Source organism: Portunus trituberculatus, chromosome 19, assembly GCF_017591435.1.
Source record: "Portunus trituberculatus isolate SZX2019 chromosome 19, ASM1759143v1, whole genome shotgun sequence".
In the NCBI taxonomy this organism is placed as follows: domain Eukaryota; kingdom Metazoa; phylum Arthropoda; class Malacostraca; order Decapoda; family Portunidae; genus Portunus; species Portunus trituberculatus.
In genome coordinates this window covers 2,532,501-2,554,849 of record NC_059273.1, presented here as the reverse complement: position 1 = coordinate 2,554,849, position 22,349 = coordinate 2,532,501, and the positions used below count along the sequence as shown (strand labels likewise).

Here is a 22,349-nt window from a genome sequence, read left to right as displayed (position 1 = left end):
AGTCCATCAATTCGTAATCCCGCGCGTCGTCATGGCAACGTGACGTCACGGTGGAGGTGCATTTAACAACACTCATTTGGGCCATTTCTTCATAGCCAAGATCAGTTCTAGGCATGTCTTATGATACAATAGATGAATGAGAGTTGACAAAACATCAGTATCATTCAGTAACACTCTTGGTTGGTCAATGAGAGGAGTTTAGGGAGAAGAAACACATGTGACTTGGACATTTAAATTTTCAACCAATCAGGAGACATCTTTCAAAAGCACAAGTTCGTAGCAAGATAGCCAACTCTTTTAGGCCACACATGTTCACGCACAGCTCATGCACCATCATAAAATAATCAAAGCATAACTAGTCACTCCCTAAAATACCCTGTAACACTGTGATGAATGGTACCATGAGGGTACTAGATTAGTTTGAATGGGCCAATGGGATAAGAGGAGACAATTAAAACCCGTGGACCAATCGGAGAGCTGGAAAGGAATGTAATGCACCAATCACGGCGCGAGGAGCGGAGCAGAGCAGAGGACCAGGCGGGAGAGAGAAGCAGACAAAGGCCAGTGGACCCGAAGACTCAGTAGAGACAGGTCGTGCGCCGCCGTTCCTCCTCTCACGCTTCATATTTCTACTCAACACCAATAATTCAAGTTCCTACTGGGCCGCGCATTTGGTAAGCATGTGTGGGAGACAGCGAAGAGGGCGTAATGAGGCAGGGAGGCACAGGGGAGGGTGAAATAAGGTACCACGCGGCCATCCAGTGAGGGACAGGACACCGGATTTTTCTAGCTTTTTATTTTCCAGAGATTTCTTCATCTGGCGCCTTGTTTCCTGCATCCGCTTCATTCCCCCTTGTATTTTAAGGGTTAAGGGTTACGCTGCGGCCATGGGGACGTGTTTAAACATACTTTGGGTAACACGTGGTTTGATATCTAACGGTACAAATTTATTGCTTGTATTTCTTTGCTCCCTGCTTTATTTGTTGCCACCTGAACCGCGGGTAAGCCATTTTGAGTCGCTCGCGGCGTCACTGTGGTAGCTGATAGTCAGGTACTGGTCTGACAAGCACTTCATAATTGGTAGTCTGCACTTAGCATAATTACGCTCCACATCACCCCCTGTGGTGGTTAGGTAACGTGGTGTGCAGTGGATGGGCAAGGATGGTTATCTGTTTGAAGTGTTACCGGTAATGCGTATCTTTAACGTATTCCTGTCTCGTTTGCTGTTTTATGCTTTGTTACTTGTATATGCACTTGAGTGGCCTTAACTCTTGGAAAATAATTATATAGCTGAAAATCGTAGTTATAATTTGTGGTATTTCTTTCTCCAAGGTGCTTACGTTAGCTAGAGAGATTGTTAGGCCCGTCCCAAGCTTTTATTGTTACACTGCCACATGTTCAGTTTGGTTCTTTATCGTTTTTTAAGTTAGTGTAGATTAGTTCCGGTATTTGTTCCCGAGTCAAAAGTATATGGTGTTTTGCTGGTTTGATTCGTTCTGATGTCTGCTTTTCACTGGAAGTAGCCAGTTTCCTCTTTAAGGTGAGATGATTAGTGGAAAAAAATGTTGACTTTCCAGGGAAAAAAAAACGAAGTTTCTTTCAAAACCCATACTCAGAAATAATAATTGGTTAATAAAGTATTACTAATACCTTTCATTGTGAAGTCATCCTTTCCGAGGTTAGTATTGCATACTTTTTTGTTCTTTTAGTGTGTACTATTTAATTCCGCATTGTATATATTCCGTACATTTATTTAGGATTGATGTGGTAAGGTTGGTGCACAAGCCTCAGAACTTTATCTCTAGCATTGGTGATTACATCCTGGTCGACGTGCTTAACCATTACGGAAGAGGTAATGGTGCTGCTGTACTTGTATACTGCTTGTGCTGTACTTCATTACTGTTAGTACAGCTATATAATATATCCATACAATTTCTACTGTGGCTAGGTAGTACACTACACTGATCAGAATCAGATATCGTAAGTCTTCGAGGCCATTATAGTTTTTTTATGCATTTTCTATAAATATTTAAAACTCAAATGGGTTTTAATAATTGCTTTATTTCAGTGATAAAGGCAGGAAAATCAAATCATAAATGGCACACAGGCAATCCTGCATCCAGAGGAGACAAGTGGATTTCCACAAATCTATAGACATTAGCCTTATATAATACTGAATGATCACTTCATCAGCAAGCCATAAACTATAATTAAGAGCATATAGCCTGAAAAAAGTGGGATTACATTTTGAATTAGCTAATGATTTCCCCAGAACTGAAATTCTGGCTACAGACCTGTTTACAAAATGCACTACTATAAAACGTATGGCTTGGCAGGGCCAAGCCCGTGATACAAGGCTTATCAACCGGTCTTGTTCATGTCCTTTGTAGCAGATGTGGTGAGTCATTCATGTTCTGTCTGTCCACTGATGGTCAGACTGAGTGATATTTGTCTTCAGTCTAATTATTTCAATTAGAAGTATTTTTTAGTTACATGAAGGGGAAAGCGCAATTTATATATATATATATATATATATATATATATATATATATATATATATATATATATATATATATATATATTGTTATTTACAGTATGAACCAGCTATCCTTGCCATCATTCACTAAAATCTGTTAATGTCTTGTTTCTAACACTAAGACAAATCAGAAAAGTGGAAGTTGGCTGTCACTACGACCCATCTGTGGACAGACTAGACTTGAAGTGTAATTCGTCACTTGCAAAGATTGGGTAAAATATTGTTTATGCCATTTTAGGTACACCTCTAGCAGATTTTTAATATTTAATTTATTTTTTAATATTTATTTGTTTTCCCCCTTCAAAAACCATAAAAAATTGTAGTTAGTGTATTTTCTCAATCACTGACTATGCTATCTTGCAATTATTTTTCCTGCCATTGCTATAGTACTAGTACTGCTGGTCTGTTATCAGAAGTGCCTGTTGTTTTTCTTTAAGATTTATAGTTATCATTAGTGTTACTGTTATTGTCACTAATACTATTTCAACTGTTTTTGTCACATATATGATTTCAGCTGTTATTGTCACTTATAATATTTCAGCTGTTATTGTCACTTATAATATTTCAGCTGATAGTGATGACCTTTAGTAGTGGTTCCAACATGCACTTGGATCATACCAGTCTATACAAACCCTAGGAGGCAGTGGCATGCTTTGGATATGACTCGTATTCCAGAGAAGCAAGGTTTTCACCATACTCACTGAAATGACACTATATATATATATATATATATATATATATATATATATATATATATATATATATATATATATATTTTTTTTTTTTTTTTTTTTTTTTATGAATCCTCATTTCCATCACAATATGTATTCTCCCTTCCCTCTTCCCTCAAAAGATGCACACTGTTCCATCAGAAAGTACTGTTTAATGACGAAAACACAAGATTAATAATACAAAACTGACCAAATAATGAGACACTGAAAGTACTTGAAGAAAATAGTTTCATCACAAAGAACCACAGAATTAACAGTCCAAAATTTGGACTGTTACAGCTGTGGAGAGTACTCAGGGCCACTGCTGGCTATGCCAACCTTGTCAAACTTGTCTATAACAAAATGTTACCTAGTTGAGGTGGAGCTCACTGCTGAGACATCTTCCTCAGAGTAAACTGATCTAAAGCAAATTAACCTAACCTGACTGGCAGTATTAAGAAATTATTAATATTGACACCTTGTTTCTCTTTTTGAAATCTGGCAAAGCAGTGTAAATAATAGATGCTGCAGACATCTTGAATATACAGATTCAAATCAAGTCCGTTTTCCACAAAGCACTAGTTAGCTAGACTTATTCTATATTAGTTTTCTTGGTCAGTGTCTGTATGCTCAAACTAAATCACTCATTCATTTTGCACTTGGTGCTTGCTGTGCATTGCATCCCAGTGTTGACATGTCAGGGTTATAAACATTTTGCAACAGGTATATGTAGGGTTGAAATCACAATGAATTAGAATCTATGATGAGAAGGCTAAGAAAAGCCATGCTGATTGGTGGGGGAGGAAAAAAGATTACTGTGGAAGACATCCCATGATAGGAAAAGGAAATTATCTATTTCAATTTTTGCTGTTTTTATTTGTTTTGGTTCAATTAGTCACAATTCCTTGGGTAAGTGATGAAATCTTAAACTAACATTTGAGTCAGTTATATTAGCCTACAGGATCTTACAATTTGTTTCACCTTATTGTCAGTGATGTAATTATTTTGCAGGCGACCTGGGAGGAACAGAATTTGGCTACAACCACAGTTTTCACACAACCGCTAGCCTGGATTCCTCAAGCAGAATGCCAGCTCCGGCTGCTGCCCGAGATGGCAGCCCCGGGCCCAACCGCCTCAAGAGCTTCAAGAATGCTGGCAAAGACATGGAGGTTAGTGTGGCAGTGTGGCCAAGGATGATGGAGTTAGGTATACAGAAGTTTTATCAAGAGGTAATGCATGAACATAGTATCATAATAAGTTACATGATTAATAGTTGGATTGGTGTGTTTTCATCACCACCTTGCTGTAATGTGTGATGCATCCTGCAGGAGATGCGGCGGCGGCGGCAGGAAACAAGCATAGAACTTCGCAAAGCCAAGAAAGATGACCAGCTGCTGAAGAGGAGAAATGTCACGCTTGATGATCCCGGTTCACCCCTCCAGGAACAGAATGCATCTGTAGGTTGCTGCCTGTAACTGCTTCCTAATCCTGCTCCTAAAGCATAAAGGCATTTTCTCTCTCTCTCTCTCTCTCTCTCTCTCTCTCTCTCTCTCTCTCTCTCTCTCTCTCTCTCACACACACATCTTTGTATGTGTGTTATTTGCCGATGAAAAATCTAGTGGGTTTATATAGTGTATTTCAATATGGATGTTTTGATATAATTTGTGCATATGATGACCAAGCCTGTGCTCATTTCAATATATGCATTGTGCCAACAAGCATGTGATGTGTTACAGGGTCCATCCCTAAGTCTGGAGGAGATCATCAATGGTATTACAAGCAATGACAGCAGCACCCAGCTTATGGCAACACAGGGAGCAAGAAAAATGCTATCAAGAGAACGCAGCCCACCTATCGATGCCATCCTGGAGGCTGGGCTGGTGCACCCTCTTGTTGGTTTCTTGGAGCGGGCTGACAAGTAAGTTTTTTAAAATTTGCGTGAGATAAGATAAACATTAATTTGTTGTAGAAATGACCATGGGCCTGGAGTGATTAGATAATATGATCTGGTCTGGTCTATAGACACATTTTTATGGAAAGGGTCTATTTTTCAATGTCGTTAACTGACCACAATTGCAACACAATGGAGATAAGGTTTTGCTCTCCTTGGCACTTGTGGATATGGCACTCAGTCTTTCATTCATTAACCCGTACAGCGTCAGAGATGTACGAGATACGTTGGCTACTCTGAGCGAACCGGACGTCAGAGACGTATGAGATGTCGGTGAGCTTCCTTGTGTTTTCAGAGGTATTGCGTCCTCAAAACCTACCATTATACTGCCATCATGCACTGTAGACATTGCTCATGCTGCCTCCTCGTCCCTACTAACATGAATGCTTCCTGTATTTATTTATTACATATCTGAACTTTAGCAGTTTCTGCTGCCTTCAGCTCGGTGTAGCGGGAAACTGACGCCTCAACTCCGCTAATATGAACGCAGCGTAATTTCCATTACTTACTCCTACCATTTCAGATGTTTTTGGTAATTGTTATATTGTGGTAGTGAAAACTTTGTATGAGAGACATAAATAAGAATTTTCCAATCGCTTTGTTATAAGGAAAACCAATTTCATATTACTCGGAAAATATTTGCACCGCGAAAGGAAACACACTCTCACGATATCTCGTGTCTATTTTTAGCCACAAACACTCCCAAACAGCAAAACATGACATGTTTTTCTTTCAACTCAGGAACAATATTATGCATGTGTCCAACTCTGGGATCGACTGGTGAGAAACGAGGAAGCGAATAAACTAGTCACATAAGGCTTTGCTAAGTCGCTAACCTTAGCGCATAACATCTCGCACCAATTAATAACACTTCCAGTCAGTTCTGGGAAGAATGACTGTCATTTTCATTTGTCTCACATTATTTGAGACTGGTTTAGCAAAAAGAAAGAAAATTCCATGATGTGGCCAGCACTGGCAAAATCAGTCTCTGATCTGCTGATGCTGTACGGGTTAATACTACTGTTACTAGTACTTTTTTTTTTTTTTGTTACAGACTAATAGGAATATTATTAGTTTGTGTTGTGTGAACTTTCTCTTTACATTACTTGGAAGACCTAGACCCTCCACTAATGGCTGTTCTTCACATAGTGGTCAACTTTTCAATCCCGTAATCAGTTGCTTTGTGGTTAATTTTGTATCCCATCTCCCCCATGCCCTTCGCCCCCTTTCCCACCCTTGGCAAGTACAACAATTGATTGAGTAAATGTGAATTTTAAATCTGGAGGTCATTAACAGTTTGTGTGGGGAAGGGGTGAAGCTAGGTGTATTTAGATATTGCACTTTCTAAATGATGATCATCATAGCACATGCGCGTCATCTGATGGTTGATAAGTGCTCTGCTGCTGCCCTGGCCATGCACGTTCTGTGTTGTGGCTGGTGGGGCGTGGAGTGGCTGTCACCACCCTTGATTATAACGTGCTTCTGAAGCAACCTTATAGTTTAGATGTAGCTTGGGTTGTTTACCATTAGTAACAACTGGACTTTTGTCTCCACAGCCCAGCTTTACAGTTTGAAGCAGCATGGGCCCTCACCAACATAGCTTCTGGCACTGGACTGCAAACTCAAGCGGTAGCAAGTATGTAATGTTTTTATCACGCATCTGAAATTTCATCTTGCATGTAGATTTTTGTTACTGCTCCTTTAATAATGAAAATATAAGTTGTCTATACTTCAACATCATAAGTGTTGTTGTATAATACTAACTACTATGAATAATGGCAATTATCAGGAGGTAATACATTTCAAAGTTTAAGTGATTACTAAATTCTATGTATTTTCTTCAGCATCAGGTGCAGTAGTATCCTTTGTGAAGCTGCTGCGTTCACCACACACCAATGTGGCGGAGCAAGCAGTGTGGGCGCTGGGAAATATTGCTGGTGATGGCCCCAAGCTCAGAGACTTTGTTATAAAAGCTGGTATTGTTCAGCCCCTGCTGGAACTTATTGGACCAGATACAGAAGTAAGTAATCGTGTGTGCCAGGCTTGAACTGTTACTAATATCTACATACCAAAATGATATTCCCTCTAAACTGTCCTGAGTGGCTGAGACATACCTATAGTCTTATCATTTTATGAAGATTATTTAGGTGTTGCATTTTTGGGGGGATTTCCCAGCCTGTGGTGCTATCACACTTGTACCAATAAGCACCTCAAGTCAGGTACTTAATACTTCAAAATTGAATGGTGGTGGTGTATCTACATTGTGATGCTTGAAAAAGGCAAGTAGTGTAATCTATGTTTATTTTTAAGTATATTTTGCATGGTTTTTGCAAACAATAATACGTGACAGTGTTGTCATATCCCTTTGGGTAACAGTGAGGTCACACATCAGAGACTGTTAATCCATGGGTCACTTTCTCTCCCACTACCAGCCAGGATAGAAGAGTGGGGGGGAGCTTGACAGACTGACAGACAGATTCTTTTCTCAAATTTTAATAATTCATAAGCAAGTATAGATCTGATAGAACTATATTTGCATGAAATGTAAATTCTATATGTAAGAGAGAGAGGTAGGTAGGTAGTGTGTGGGGTGGGAGGCAAGGTTCTCACTGACAGGCTCTAATTCCATAATTTGCCAAGCACAAAGTTTGGCAGCACTGCAGGCCGGGAAATCCCTAAAAAACCAATACCTAAACAATCTTCATAAAATGGTCAGACTATACTTTTTTTTGGGTGGGTAAGTACAATTTTGATTAACTTAATTTGTTTCAAGTATGATACTATAAATGTAGGTAATAAAATGAATAGTTGAATTTGTTAGTTGTGTATGAACATTTTTGTAGTGCAATAGTTGTACAGGATGTCTCACTGTTTAAAATTGTTCTGCAGCATTCCTTCCTGCGTAATGTGACGTGGACACTGAGTAACCTGTGTAGAAATAAGAACCCATCTCCTCCTTTTGAAGTGGTGAAGCAGTGCCTACCTGCCCTCAGCCATCTTATCTGCCATGTTGACAAGGAAGTACAAGGTGAGTTTGCATGGTACCTCTTTGTCTTAGATTTGATACATAGTAACTACTAATTTATGTACCCTATGAGGTCCACTGTTTGTATGTAACTGAGACGGTCTAATTCATTGCATTCTCATCAATACAGTAGCTCTGAAAAGGTACCACCTTCTATCATACTATCTACTAAGTCAAGGTATCTTTCTCCCTGTCCTTTCCAGAATATACTTTCATTCCATATTCTCCCAGTAGTTCATATTTGTCTCTTATCTTCCTCCCACATTCTTGCATCCCATTCAGTTCCCAATCTGCCTCTAGTCATGATCTATTCATGCTTGTATTGATTTCTTCCAGCCATCTCTCATCCCCATCCCTCCGCACAACTTTTAATCTTTTCCTTACTGCCAATTTCATTCCACAGATTATTATTCTTGCATCATTCATGCTTTCAAACCAAATCTTGTACTCGTCACTTTTGTAAGTTTTTTTTTAAGTGTGCTCCATCCTGTATTAGTGCTTTGAAATGGGGTCAGTATGATTATTGGTGTTTGGTTTGCAGGTGATGCCTGCTGGGCTCTCTCCTACCTTACTGACGGAACCAACGAGAAGATCCAGGAGGTGGTGGATGCAGGTGTTGTGCCACGCTTGGTGGAGCTGCTGAACTGTGATGACCTGCCAGTGGTGACTCCGGCACTCAGGGCAATTGGAAACATTGTGACAGGAAATGACATTCAGGTACGTGGTGGATACACAGCATTGCTTTGTTACACACTTGATATTAATTACATGATTACATGATGTTCACATCCTGAATATAGAATGATGACAATTTTATTAATGAGGATAACAAAGGAGGATGAGATAGCTTCAGTAGAGATCACATATTTACTAGTATTTGTAAACTTCTTCAGACGGATGTAGTTATAAAGGCTGGTGCATTGCCAGTGTTCCCCAAGCTGCTGAAACACAGTCGTAACAATATTGTTAAAGAAGCTGCCTGGACCATCTCCAACATTACTGCAGGAAATGTGGACCAAATACAGGCTGTCATTGATTGTGGGCTTGTCCTACCCATCTGTGAGGTTCTGGATAAGGTATGTCTCTCTCTCTCTCTCTCTCTCTCTCTCTCTCTCTCTCTCTCTCTCTCTCTCTCTCTCTCTCTCTTTGTCAAAGATTTACCACTGCTGCAGAGGGATAAATTGTGTGGGTGTATGTATATACCTGTCCCGCATGATAATTACACTGCTGGCGAGTGTGAAATCTCATTTAACTTGTTTATAAAGTCTTAAGGATGGGTAAAAACTAGGTGTGAAGTGAGCCTTAGGGATGAAATGTAGTAATGCCATGAGAAACAAGCCCACCTGTGATTATTGAACTTAATTTGTCCTATCCACTCTGCAACAATGCAATTAAAAATACTATTTTTATCTTTTCTGTGCAGGGAGACTTCAAGGCCCAGAAGGAGGCTGTTTGGGTGGTTACAAACTTTACTTCTGGTGGATCAACGGAGCAGATCATTGAACTTGTGAGCCAGGGTGTGCTGCGACCTTTCTGTAACATGCTTGATGCAAAAGAGGCCAAGACTGTGCTGGTGGTGCTGGACGGTCTCTCCAACATACTTCAGGTATGTTATAGAACACAACACTGGGAGGTTACCCCATTCACACTGGCTTTTTATTAGATCAAGGTGCCTAGCTCCTAAAATTATCTATTCTCATATGTGAAGTTATTTCTCATTCTTCTCCAGTTCCTACTAAAGGATGAACTTTTTCATTGTAATAGGATTTTATGAAAGATTTTCCCTAATATTGCATATTTTGATGTGCAAGATTATCGTGGTGCCCAGCACTGTTGAATCTTGATCAGGAAAGGTCATGTTGTTTCTTTACTTTCAGACTGCAGGGAAGATTAATGAAGTTGATCGGCTAGGACAGTTGATTGAGGAATGTGGTGGGCTAGACAAGATTGAAGCACTTCAGCAACACGAGAATGAGTCGGTATACAAGAAGGCTCTGGATATTATTGTGAAGTACTTCAGCACTGAGGGGGATGCAGAGGTAGTAGTGAGCAGTACCACCAATGGCCAGGCATATGATTTCTCTGCCGTGAACAACATGCCTGAGGGAGGGTTCTCTTTCTAGAAGGAATGTTGAGGGGAGGGGAGGGGGTGTATACTTGTGAAAGGAGCATATTGGCATGTGTTCCACAGCAGGAGGATAATGTGATACTACCTGGTATATATACAACTCAATCTCATTTGTCTAAGGAGCCTCTGGAGCGTGTTAACTGCCTGGCATTTAGTGGGTATATAATATACGTATACATTTCCAGGTAACTTGCTCTGCTTGATAGGCTGATGATGCTTGAGGAATTATGTTGATTACTTTTAAGTTAGGTAATGGCTTTTTTACCTCTTTCTATTCATCCAATAAATGTATTTTTATAAGCAGGCTCTACTGCATTGATTTTAAAATGCTGTTTTTTTTTTTGTTTTTAGCAAATAAGAAAATAAACTTGTACAGGATGATGACTTAAGTTGTCCTGTGCAGTTATATCCTTCTTCGCCTGTCAAACGTATTTTCCTATATTAATAAAATAAACTCGTACTTGAAAACTATCTTTTTACTCAATTACTCAAAGCCACTGGTTATTTTTGTTCATATATCATACATAGGGTGCCTTACAATTAATTAGGAAGTGCATTTGACTAAACTTGCAAAATCTATTTATGTACCTGTCTGTAATAAATCAAAAGATAAGCAGCAACACTTGATTTAACAAGCTTGATTTTTTTGGTAGATACAGGTGAATCAGCAAATGAAAAAAAATAAGCCCATCCTTGACACTACAGTAATGAGCTCCCAACCTTTTTCTTAAGAACTAGTTATATAAGATCTATCCAAAACCCTGAGTAAATCTAAATTAACAGCGTCAAACTCTTGAGAAAGAGTAACTCAATATGCAATGGCACTGCAAAGGATATTATTAACAATAACTACCTTTGGAAATCTTGTAAACTCCAGACGGCTATAATTCCTTGCCTTCTCATACAATATACTTTCCTTGTTTGGAAGAAATCGAAATCCAATCTTCCATCATACCAGCCTTCATACATTATTGTATTCTTGTTGCTCTGCCTACCTATTCCAGTGTGTTCTTTCGTTCCATCTCATTCTCAGTCTCACACTTCACTTATCTCAGTCATTTTTTTGGATCTTATTCAGTTCTCACTCTACCTCCTCCTCGCTACAATCCATTCATATGAATTTTGATTTCTCCCAGCCATTCTCATTTCCCACAAAACTTGTAACCCACTCTTCTCTAATTCTTATGCACTCTTCTCTATATGCTACTTTCACTCCAGATACACTTTTCTTGCTATTCTTGCATCATCTATTCTTTCAAGTCTAATCTTGTATTATGGAATGGCACGAGGAGAAAGAATATCCAATGTATGCAAGGCAATATGGTGGAGGTTGGGGTGGTGATCTCTTGAGCTAATGTACATTGTATGTATGTGAAGCAAGGAATTACCGATGATAGAGAAACTGCAAAGATTATGCCAGTTAGAGCTTAATACATGTATTGTACATATTTATTAATGAAAGAGGAGAGAGTGAAGACAAAGGGAATGAAGGTGGTGACCAGAGACGAATGAAAGGATGGACGAGGCTGTGAAACTTTCTGGAGGGAACGTGGCATGCCAGATGTAGAGGCTTACATGTAAACAGTGTAGAGGTTATGTCTCTCTCTCTCTCTCTCTCTCTCTCTCTCTCTCTCTCTCTCTCTCTCTCTCTCTCTCTCTCTCTCTCTCTCTCTCTCTCTCTCTCTCTCTCTCTCTCTCTCTCTCTCTCTCTCTCTCTCTCTCTCTCTCTCTCTCTCTCTCTCTCTCTCTCTTACAGGAGTCATTGATCCAAAGCATGGTTCAACAATGATCCCGAGACACTTGTAGCATCATGACCAATTAAGCGCTTGAACTCCTCAAGATGATGAAGCTCAAACTGAAAGGATGCCAGACATCAGAACAATTAATCACAGGAAATGCTTAATAAGCTTAAAATTTTCCAGTGGTAATGGTGTTGCGAGTGTTATGTTGCTGCTCAAGAGGTGTAATGGACTTTAGCTTACAGGTCTAGCATGGTGAAATTAATTTTGCAAGTTACTCAACTTTCAGAAATAAACTGAAGCATTTCCATATCAGCCCACAATGTTTCACCAAGCTCATTTTTCCATAATTTTCTTTTTCACACCCATTCGTACTCATGCACATCCCTTTGGCAGGATTCAGTTCATTCACTTCAGTTCTTCATACTACTTTCGTCCTCTGACCTATTAATAAACATTACCTTACTTTTCATACTGCTAACCCTCACTCCAAATTAAGTCTCTTCCATATCTAAAGCATCCAGCATTTGCTGATCCATTCATAACCACTACATCATCTAACACGTAATTCCCAGTGATGACACTTATCAAAACAGGGTTACCTAGACATGCTGAAAGCTCTTGCTTGGACAGACTCACTATAGCAAGGTGTTCCAAACTTGTGCACAAGCTATGTAGCAATGTAGTGCTCATTCAAATCAGATGCGAGGATTGCCTGTAATTCTGTACATATAAACATTTTTGTAAGGTAGATTGTCTAATTTTTTTTTTTTTTTTTTTTACTGCAAGTGAATTTCAAACTTGCTTAGATAAAAATATAGTTACGAACATTTGAATATAATCTTGAACTTATAAGATTATTTGTCTTGATTCTGATATCACTGCAGTGCTTGTTTAGCTTCTTAGCTAGCCTCTTGGGCCCGTTTGGGCTTCTCTTCAGTGTCTGTATTAAAAGGCCATGACCACAAAAAAAAAAAAAAAAAAAAAAAAGCGTTAGGCGAATTCAGCTAGCCTTGACCCTAATGCTGATGAATAGCAAGGCAGATTCACGTCATTTGCGACTGGAAAAGCCAGTCGCAAAACAAGAACATCTTATTCTTGTTCAGTCGACTTGCTACTTTGTTTACGTTGTGACGTCACGGAGAAAGGTTTGAAAATATGGTGTCGATGTAGAGATTTTTGGAGTTGGTGAGGAAAAAACGGTATATCTGGGACTTTAAAAGTAATTTCTACAGGAAAAAAAAAAAAAAAAAAAGCAAATAAGCGTTCGATGAGACAGCTGCCACTCTCCGATGACTGCTTCCCTCACTGCAGGGTGTTGTCGCAGGGGAGGATTGAATACTTGTAATGATTTAATTTGGTCGTCACCGGAGGAAGACATTTTATTGGGTAACTGTTTGTTTGCATCCACTTTTCGCCAACCAGCCAGATTCAATATGCGGCTGAAAATGCTAGCCGCTTGAGGTATCGCCAAGATCCTGCTAACCGGAACGCGTTCACACATAACGGTTGGGAAGTATCGGCTGGTTGGCCAACATTTCTTATAAGAAGTGTGTTCATCTTAACAAAAGACTATGCACGATTGCGATTAAATTAAATCATCACAAGTATTCAATCCTCACCTCCAACAACACCACGCAGTGACGGAAACAAATCATCGGAGTGGCAGTGACAGGGGCAGCAATTTCATCGAATGTAGTTCTACGTAGGCTTTTTTTGCTGTACTACTCATTTTTTCGGCTCCCAGACATGCCATTTATCCCTCACTAGCTCTAACTGTCCAACATCTTCCTCTTTGCCTCTGGACACCAACATGTTTAAACCTTCTGTGACGTCATAGTGTAAACAAAGCTGCTAGCGGCTGGAGTCACTGCCTCACTGGACAAGACAAACATGTCTGTTTTGTTTTGTGGCTGGCTTCTCTACCCGCTTAGGCACGTGTGAACCCGTCTTATGTGCAGCAAGTCATGAGTCGTTAGCCATTACTAGGCCCAACAACAGTTCCGTGACAAAAGCTACAGTTTGTCAATGCAAACAAAACATTACAACTTCCATCGGATGTTCTCGCCATCAACGTCCATACAAGAAATGTAACTGTTATCACTACTTCTGGTAAGTGTTAAGTAAATTTGCTCGATTCTTTCAGTGAGAAAATTGTACTAAAACAAAAAATACATTACTTGCAATCAGTGCCTCAAATTTCATCTTGATGCAACGAGATCCACTGCAGCACAGCCTCTGCTGAGGCGGTGGTACTCGCTGCAAAAAGAAAAGTTACACATCATTCATAAAGTAAAGCCTTTGTATCGCATGTCATGAGGGTTAAGCGGTTCCTTCAATGAAAAAAATCTTTGATATGTTGACAAATCTTTCGGAGCGGAAAATAAATACAAGTGGATGTGAATACGGAATCATAAAATATTAGAGTAACATTCACTTGATGTATCATTTATGATTGCTATGAGAGTGTACTATAAGTGAAAGAAAAAGTTTGGCCAATTTAATGAGAAGGAACAAAAAGAAAGAAAGAAAGGCTTGTTGAAAGAGCCAGTCCGAGAAGAAGAGTCAAAAGGTTCATCCAGAATTAAAGGATGAATATTTTGAAACCTCCCTTTTAAAACGTCTCAAGTCACAGGAAGGAAAAACTAAAGGAGTAGATAGGGAGTTTAACTTTACCGTATGAATTTTGATAGCCATGATACACGGAGAAGGGTTCTACCCAAAGTTGATCCGAATGGGGAATGGGGAGGGACAATCGGGAACAGAAGAATACAAATACAAACAGATACGTGGTCAAGCCTGAAGGGAGGCTCGGGCCACGTGCAAGACTACCGAGAAGCGACGATTCCAGTTAATTGCACGTAGAGGGAATAAAAAAGCACGGACACTCCAGAAGATGACTTTCCTTTGTTTCCTTTATCTACCACAGTCGATTACATTAGAAGTGCTGACATGACATTTTTGCGTTCTACCTCGATGCGTCCTACTGGAAATATTTCATGAGAGAGAGAGAGAGAGAGAGAGAGAGAGAGAGAAAAAATATTTTTTGGTTGGAGGCCATTTTTTGCTACTATAACAAGGTACTGCACTAGTTGGTTAGTTTCTCGCTGGCATTACTAAACACCAACAGTCAAATGAAGTATCACATCCACGGTTCTCAAAGAAGTACTGTACTTTTTGTTATCTCGAGCCGTGAGTGGTGCGGCGTTGGAACCTCATCAAGAAAAGTCCCCTAGAACGATAACAGGACCAAAGTTTTAACAGACGGAAAGAAAAGGACCAACATAACACTCGGGTCAAAAACTGTGTGCCATCTCGTCGGAGTCCAAACAAACATTGACTTAGCTCGTCTCAATCCCAAGAAGTGATCACGCGTGGTGTTGTTTGTGTAGATGATGTGGTCTTGTCAGTAGTACTCTCACTCTTGTATTCTGTGATACTAACATTCACTACAATCTATGTACGTGATTGTGATCTGCATTATTATTCTGAGGAACTACAAACAAAAACTAAGAAAAGTAGTATTGAAAATAGAAAATGACAAAAATATGATAAAGATGATGTTATTTGGTCTTTACTCTCGTGAATTTGTGTGATAAGCCTTGGTCCTGGCAAGGCTTCTAAATGCGTCTACTTTTTGTGTTTTTGGATTTAAATTGATTTCATACTTTCTTTAGTTCCCCCTTTTTTTCAATATCGAGAGAACTATCTTGTAATCAATTAGAAAGTTTTCGTAAGTAAACCCAGATGAACAGTGGAGGCTCTGGGTATAATTTGATAAGAAGAACTCTTTTATCACCCAAGTTTTATTTTTTCTTAACGTATGTAAGAAGACTTTCAAGCTAATTACGAAACGATTGATCCTCAGCAACACACACACACACACACACACACACACACACACACACACACACACTTACGGAATCGTGTGAGATCGCGTCGCTCTCATGTCTTCCCTCGTGACTGCTCAAAGACTCCTTGTGATTATAAAAAGACGACCACGAGAGACTCAACAACACGGAGTTTGCGTGCTACCATTATAGCTATCAACAATTCAGAAAAATGAAGAAGAAAAGAAGAAAAAGAATAAAGGAAAAAGTTCCATAGTTCAAAGGCAGCTTAGCTTTAGCCACCTAAGTTTCTTACTGACTTCCTTAGTTGAAGTTTTATCTCGTTGCATTTATCGTCTATGTGGTTCAGAATCTTCAGAGACTCGCGTCCTCACCCTGCAAAGGGATTGCCTTTATGGGTCACGCGGCACGAAGTTGTGATCCTGAGAGACAAAAATAAGACTGGTGGGACACGCATTGTGAAGCTACTGTGGCCAGTGTCTCTTACCAGCAACGCGGCATTGCACCCTCACCACCACCGCGGTAACACAAGCGGCATTGCACGCTCACCACCACCAGCACGGGAACACAAGCGGCGTGGGAAACCTGCCAAGCACTTGGCCAGCTTTCCCCTCTTATATGAAAAAAAAAAAAAAAACATGCACTGATGCCAGACTAAAAAGGATCGAGTGACCCGTTATAGTATACTTAGGCAAGTCAAAGGTTTCGAAGTCATTGTACTCAGTTGTTCATGTTATATGATTATTTTGCCAAGTGGAGAGGAAAAAAACTCGGAAGACGACTCGATGTGATTCACTGTAGCTGTATGTGAGGGAGCCGCTCCATATCTAAGAAGGGAGATAAAACTCTAATGTATAATTATAGGCCCGCCCGCTAGACTTCAATTGTAGGTAAATTAATGGAGTCGGTTAAGAGGGGAACTGATAGAAGTATTTAAATGGTATAGGAATTACAACAACGGGGACATGAGCAAAGTTCTTAGGATTAATAGCCAGGATAGGACCACAGGAAATGGGTCTAAGCTTGAAAATTCAGGTTTAGGAAAGAAATGAGAGGAACTGGTTCTCTAACAGATGATGAATGGAGCGGACTCGGTAATCATGTTGTTAGTGGTGCGTCAATAGGAAGCTTTAGAGGATTGGATTAATTTATGGATGGGGATGACAGAAGAAATTAAGTAACGTTACTCATACAGGGACTGCCACGTGTACGCCTGGCGGCCTCATGCAGCTTCCCTCATTTTCTGATGTTCTTATGGTGCCTCCTGGCGGGTCATGAGCATCGTTGCATTGCGGCGTCACGTCACGAGTAACTGGGTTCAGACTTTCCCGCATTGATTTGAAATAGTTCCTAAAGCGAGGTTGTGATAAAAAACAACGAAATAAGGTAAAGTTTGTCTATTTGATTACAATCACTTAATTGAAAATTAATTGATGTTAATCCATATTTAGACACTCGAATGCATCTGTTAATTCATTACCAGGCAAAGTAAACATGCTGGTTTACAGGTTATATATATATATATATATATATATATATATATATATATATATATATATATATATATATATATATAATTCATTACCAGGCAAAGTAAACATGCTGGTTTACAGGTTATATATATATATATATATATATATATATATATATATATATATATATATATATAGAGAGAGAGAGAGAGAGAGAGAGAGAGAGAGAGAGAGAGAGAGAGAGAGAGAGAGAGAGAGAGAGAGAGAGAGAGAGAGAGAGAGAGAGAGAGAGAGAGAGAGAGAGAGAGAGAGAGAGAGAGAGAGAGAGCAATTAAACCACCTGGACCCTTGATTAATTAACAAAAATTATTTCAACGTTTTTCCCACTACCATTTTTCTCTTCAATTAGCTTTCACGGCAACCTTTCAGAGTACATAGTGACTCCCACGCTGCCGCCGCCGCCGTCACCACCACCAACGCCACCTTCCCTCCCTGCCACATCCTGGACCTCACCTCCTGGACTGTACGTACAACACTGCTCGCCTCCTGAATCACTCTTACAATGACACGTGAACAGACAGAGACAGACAGACAGACAGACAGACAGACAGACACACACACACACACGAACAAGCATCGGCATGATCACCTTACTAAAGCACCTTCCCCACTCATTCCCTTGCTCCTCTGCATGCCAGGGCTGCGCTGGATGGTGTGCGGGGGGAGGGAGATCAAACACACACTTGGCGGGACGCTCACTAAACACCGGCGAGTTCTCATGCAGCAGAAAACTCGCTAAAACTGTGAATTCTTAACTATGAATAATGCGATCGAGAATTGAAATGGGAAGAGGGAAAAACACCCTCCTTCATGCAATTCAAATCTAATTCTTCTCCAACGGTAGCTCTCCTCTCCTCCTCCTCTCCTCGTCCTTCTCACTAATCGCTTTCGACTCAAATTCATCAAACCGACTTAAGCAAAACACCAACAGAACGAATAATGACCGATAGATATGCAACAATAACAACTCATTACAGAGAATCAATGAGAAAAAGCAACAAATATTAGCAACCCTTCTTAAGCTAGAGGATAAAACGATGAAAACATTCCTGATGACCCAAAAAACGATAAATCTAGGAAGTTTTTGGGATGAGAATAAAAAATGTACGTCACTCACCACACACGCGGCGCCTCCCAGCCTGGCGGTTACTGGTGGTGGAGGGAAGGCTATTGCCTGAACTACCCGAAGCCTCATTCTCTGCCTCACTCAGCTTCGTTTCCTAACCTCGACCTTCGGAAGTAAAGACAGATGAGTGATAAAATTGTTCCGATTAAAGATTTCTTGCATGGCGCCACATCATACAGTGCTGAATAAAGATAACTAACTAAATAAAGACTATAAAGCATTAGTAATAATAAAACATAAGGTTAGATTAACAAAAGTACATTGTATAAAGTTCAAGAGGAAACGATAACGAAGTTATAATAAGATATGAGCATATGACATCCTATGACCTGACGTCATTTAAGAGGGAGGTTTCAAGACATTTATCCCTTTCTATTGGCTAACTCTCAGACCTGCACTGGGAATGGCATTTTGAGTGGGCCTTTCTCTCTCTCTCTCTCTCTCTCTCTCTCTCTCTCTCTCTCTCTCTCTCAGTTTTTCCTCCTTACATTTAAGAAAAAAAAAAAAAATAAGACCAACATGAATGGTTACAAAACCTCAACAATGTGCAACCACTCATTTCGTTTTCTATACTATTGCACACATTCCCCCCTCTCTCCCCGCACACCACACGTACACCTCGTCCCCAAGCGCACACACTGCACCAATATCATTTTTACTCGCCTATCCCAGCCAGCATTAGGAAAAGAGCATCATGGACAGTTTCGTCAGCGCATTACACAGACGCAACGCCATAAAACCTGAGCACAAAAGTGATACCTGTTGCTGATGATGATACCCAAGCATAATTTTGAAACACTAACGTCAGGCAGCCATTCACACGAGAGAGAGAGAGAGAGAGAGAGAGAGAGAGAGAGAGAGAGAGAGAGAGATCGGCCGACAAACTGACAGACAGATAAATTCATCTCCACTCCCCAGTACTCTATCGATTCTTTTTCTGGTAAACATCCGCTGTGTCTCGGGAAACCAGCACCCTTAAGTCGTGTTTGTCTTCACACATCATAAGCGTGTCTGAACTTTTAAATTCTCTCAGTACGTAATTTTCAATCCAGGATGCTATATCGTGTTTTAGAGTTATCATGTTTCTATAATCTATCTGTGTATCAAGCCAGGAGTCCCACAACTGGCTTCCAAAACAAACTACTTAGTCATACATCATTCCCACCCTTTGCCCTTTCGGTCCCTAGTGGAATCATGCGGTACCTTGCTATACACCCCATGAGCTTAAAGTGAGCCTTAGACTTTTATTTATTTATTTATTTTTTTATTTTTGGCCATTACCCTGGCATGGGTATTAGGTCATTTTTGCTATTTTTATTTTTAAATTTTTCTTTATTTCAGTTTTGTTATTTATATATACAATTTTATTTACTTAATGTAGTTTTTTATCATTATTTTATTTATATATATATTTTTATTTATTTTATTATAAAAAAAAAAAAAAAACTGTACACTAACTCCGAATTCCATACACAGCCTTAAACATAGCACAGGTGGCCTTATATATCCACAGCAAGTCCCTGGCACACACTGGTTAGCTTTTGACCCTTCATAATGAGACTGTTCTTTACCTCGCATCTACTCCAACCCCGACACCACCGCAGGTACGTACATAGTTACAAAGCCTTTATCATTCTCTGCTGATGCATATTCTTTTACTATTCTCACTGACAGAAGGTAATTAGGTATGTTAGATTATTATAGTGCGTCAATTGTATAACTAAAGGCCGCCGTGGTACAGTGGAACCATGCGTGCTTTGGGGGTCCGAGGGGTCTCCAAGCGCATGGGTTCGAATCCTCTCCAGGGTCCTCACTCGGGGCAACGGTTTCCTAGCGGGTGGGCTTCGAGATAGGAAGTAACCCAAAAAGTATCCCCTTTAGCCCATAAATTCCTGTGAAAAGCCCACATGGTGTAAAAAAAAAAAAAAAAAACTACCTTTCAGTGTTCCCCCAATCTCTAAGACTAGTATTAAACAATCAACTTCCTGAAGCAACTTGAGTATTGTCGCTCTTATTCACACACTCATACAAGTGATCGTTCCATGCAGAGTGAGAGAGGAAGGAGAAGTTTAATCGAGTCTGACTCTTGGTAATTCTTTCCTTTATTATGTTAACTATACTTGCACACTACCATCATACGTTCTGTCATTATATTATTGAACTAATTGATAGGTTTCAAAGCAGGTGCAGCTTCGAAGGCTTAAAAGAGCTCGTGGTATCTTTAAACGTCTCACACTATCAAGATGAATAGCCACAAACTGATTTTCGATTTATCACGGGTCTTTTATTCCATTGATGATGCAGAAAACTTGTTAAATTTTCCCTAGTAACACGAACACACCTCTAGAAATGTTAATAACTTCCACTAGGGCACCTGGACTGTTGTAACAAATGGAAACAAGATACCAAACGATAGAACAACAAGGTTTTGTAAGTGGGGGATTTAAATGGCCGTACCCTCGTTACTAAGAGAGAGAGAGAGAGAGAGAGAGAGAGAGAGAGAGAGAGAGAGAGAGAGAGAGAGAGAGAGCATCTATAATTTCTAAACCTTTTTTCGTGAGTCAGATGTTAAAACACAAACAACGCCATGTCGTCTATCTATATCACACTGTTATCTATTTTGCGGCGCCTAAGTTACAATCCAATCCAATCCTGTTATCTATTTCCGAAGCTACAAATATTAAACAACTCTATGTGATTCTTAAGACCTATACCCCAGCCACGTTTTCTCGACACCTCTAAACGCGCACAGATCTTCCCACCCATTTTTCCCCCTCACATCCTTAAACCAGCCCATACAACACCCAACCTCATTTGCATTCCCCGCCTCCCTCACTCTCATTGGGTTGAGCTCCCCCGCGTTCCTACACTCCTACACTTCCCTAACAACTTTTTTCCACTTCATTACCACCACCACCACCAGCCCTGAGTTTTTGTCTGCCACTACACAATCACCGCTATACGTTCAGGCTTTTCCCTCGCCCTTCCTCCTCCACAATCATCATGTTGCTCTTCCGCTACTCTAGTTTACCAAGTTTTCGTATTAGCATCATTTCCACCCTTCATAACACCTTAGTATATGTCAAACGCACTTCAAAAGACCGCTATACATGTCAAACCCCCTTGAAATACCCCAGTACAAGTCACATGACCTTCAAAACAGAGCTAGACAAATCAAACTCCTTTCTAAACACATCATCCTTACAATCTCGCTCTATGGGTTTGGCGGATAACCTCTCTAACACATCCAAATCTGTCAGACCACTCCAACTGTGCTATCGGTTATTTCAATTTCTAATGTCACTTGTATCTCACTTTCTCCTCCATATTGATTCTCCCAGCTCCCTTCCAGTTCCTCATTTTTTTCCATCGACCTCCATGCTTCCTAGTTCATCTTCTCTTTTTAAGTATATTGCTGCCACCAACACCACCATCACCACTACCTCACTCATACCATAGTTCCTCTCTCAGCTCTCTGCCAGTACTTCTCACTCTCCTTCCACTTTAATGTCTTATATTTCACCTTCTCATTCCATGCATAGCGGCATCACACTCTCACCTCATTCTCACACTTACACATTAAGTCTGTATTCTAAAACACTACTTTCCTTCATCACTACTACTTTCAAATGCTGCTGAGTTGATTAGCCGGGTTTTTATGACTTTTTTCGGTCTAATAATGTAAAATTCCAGTTAATATGTCACGAGAAGCGGAAAAGAAATAAACGAATAAAGAAAAAAAATCGTGAAA

At 40.0% G+C, this 22,349-nt stretch overlaps 1 protein-coding gene and 1 long non-coding RNA gene across 2 annotated transcripts in view; one reads left to right on the top strand and one right to left on the bottom strand.

Annotated features, from left to right (window-relative positions):
* The first annotated feature begins 517 nt into the window (after nt 1-517).
* LOC123506177 (importin subunit alpha-1-like) lies at nt 518-10,818 on the top strand. The gene is made up of 11 exons (XM_045258091.1): nt 518-674; nt 4,258-4,415; nt 4,575-4,703; nt 4,983-5,164; nt 6,754-6,833; nt 7,042-7,217; nt 8,087-8,225; nt 8,764-8,939; nt 9,116-9,298; nt 9,646-9,828; nt 10,100-10,818. Exons 2-11 carry the CDS (start codon nt 4,332-4,334, stop codon nt 10,343-10,345), a joined length of 1,578 nt encoding a protein of 525 aa, XP_045114026.1. The 5' UTR covers nt 518-674; nt 4,258-4,331; the 3' UTR covers nt 10,346-10,818.
* Nucleotides 10,819-12,050: 1,232 nt separating this feature from the next.
* Nucleotides 12,051-22,349, bottom strand: part of LOC123506183 — a 10,666-nt gene continuing 367 nt past the window's right edge. The window contains exons 2-3 of the long non-coding RNA XR_006675366.1: nt 18,590-18,703; nt 12,051-14,348 (exon numbers count right to left, since the gene is read on the bottom strand). This is a non-coding gene — a long non-coding RNA (uncharacterized LOC123506183). The remainder of the gene's footprint in view (nt 14,349-18,589; nt 18,704-22,349) is intronic.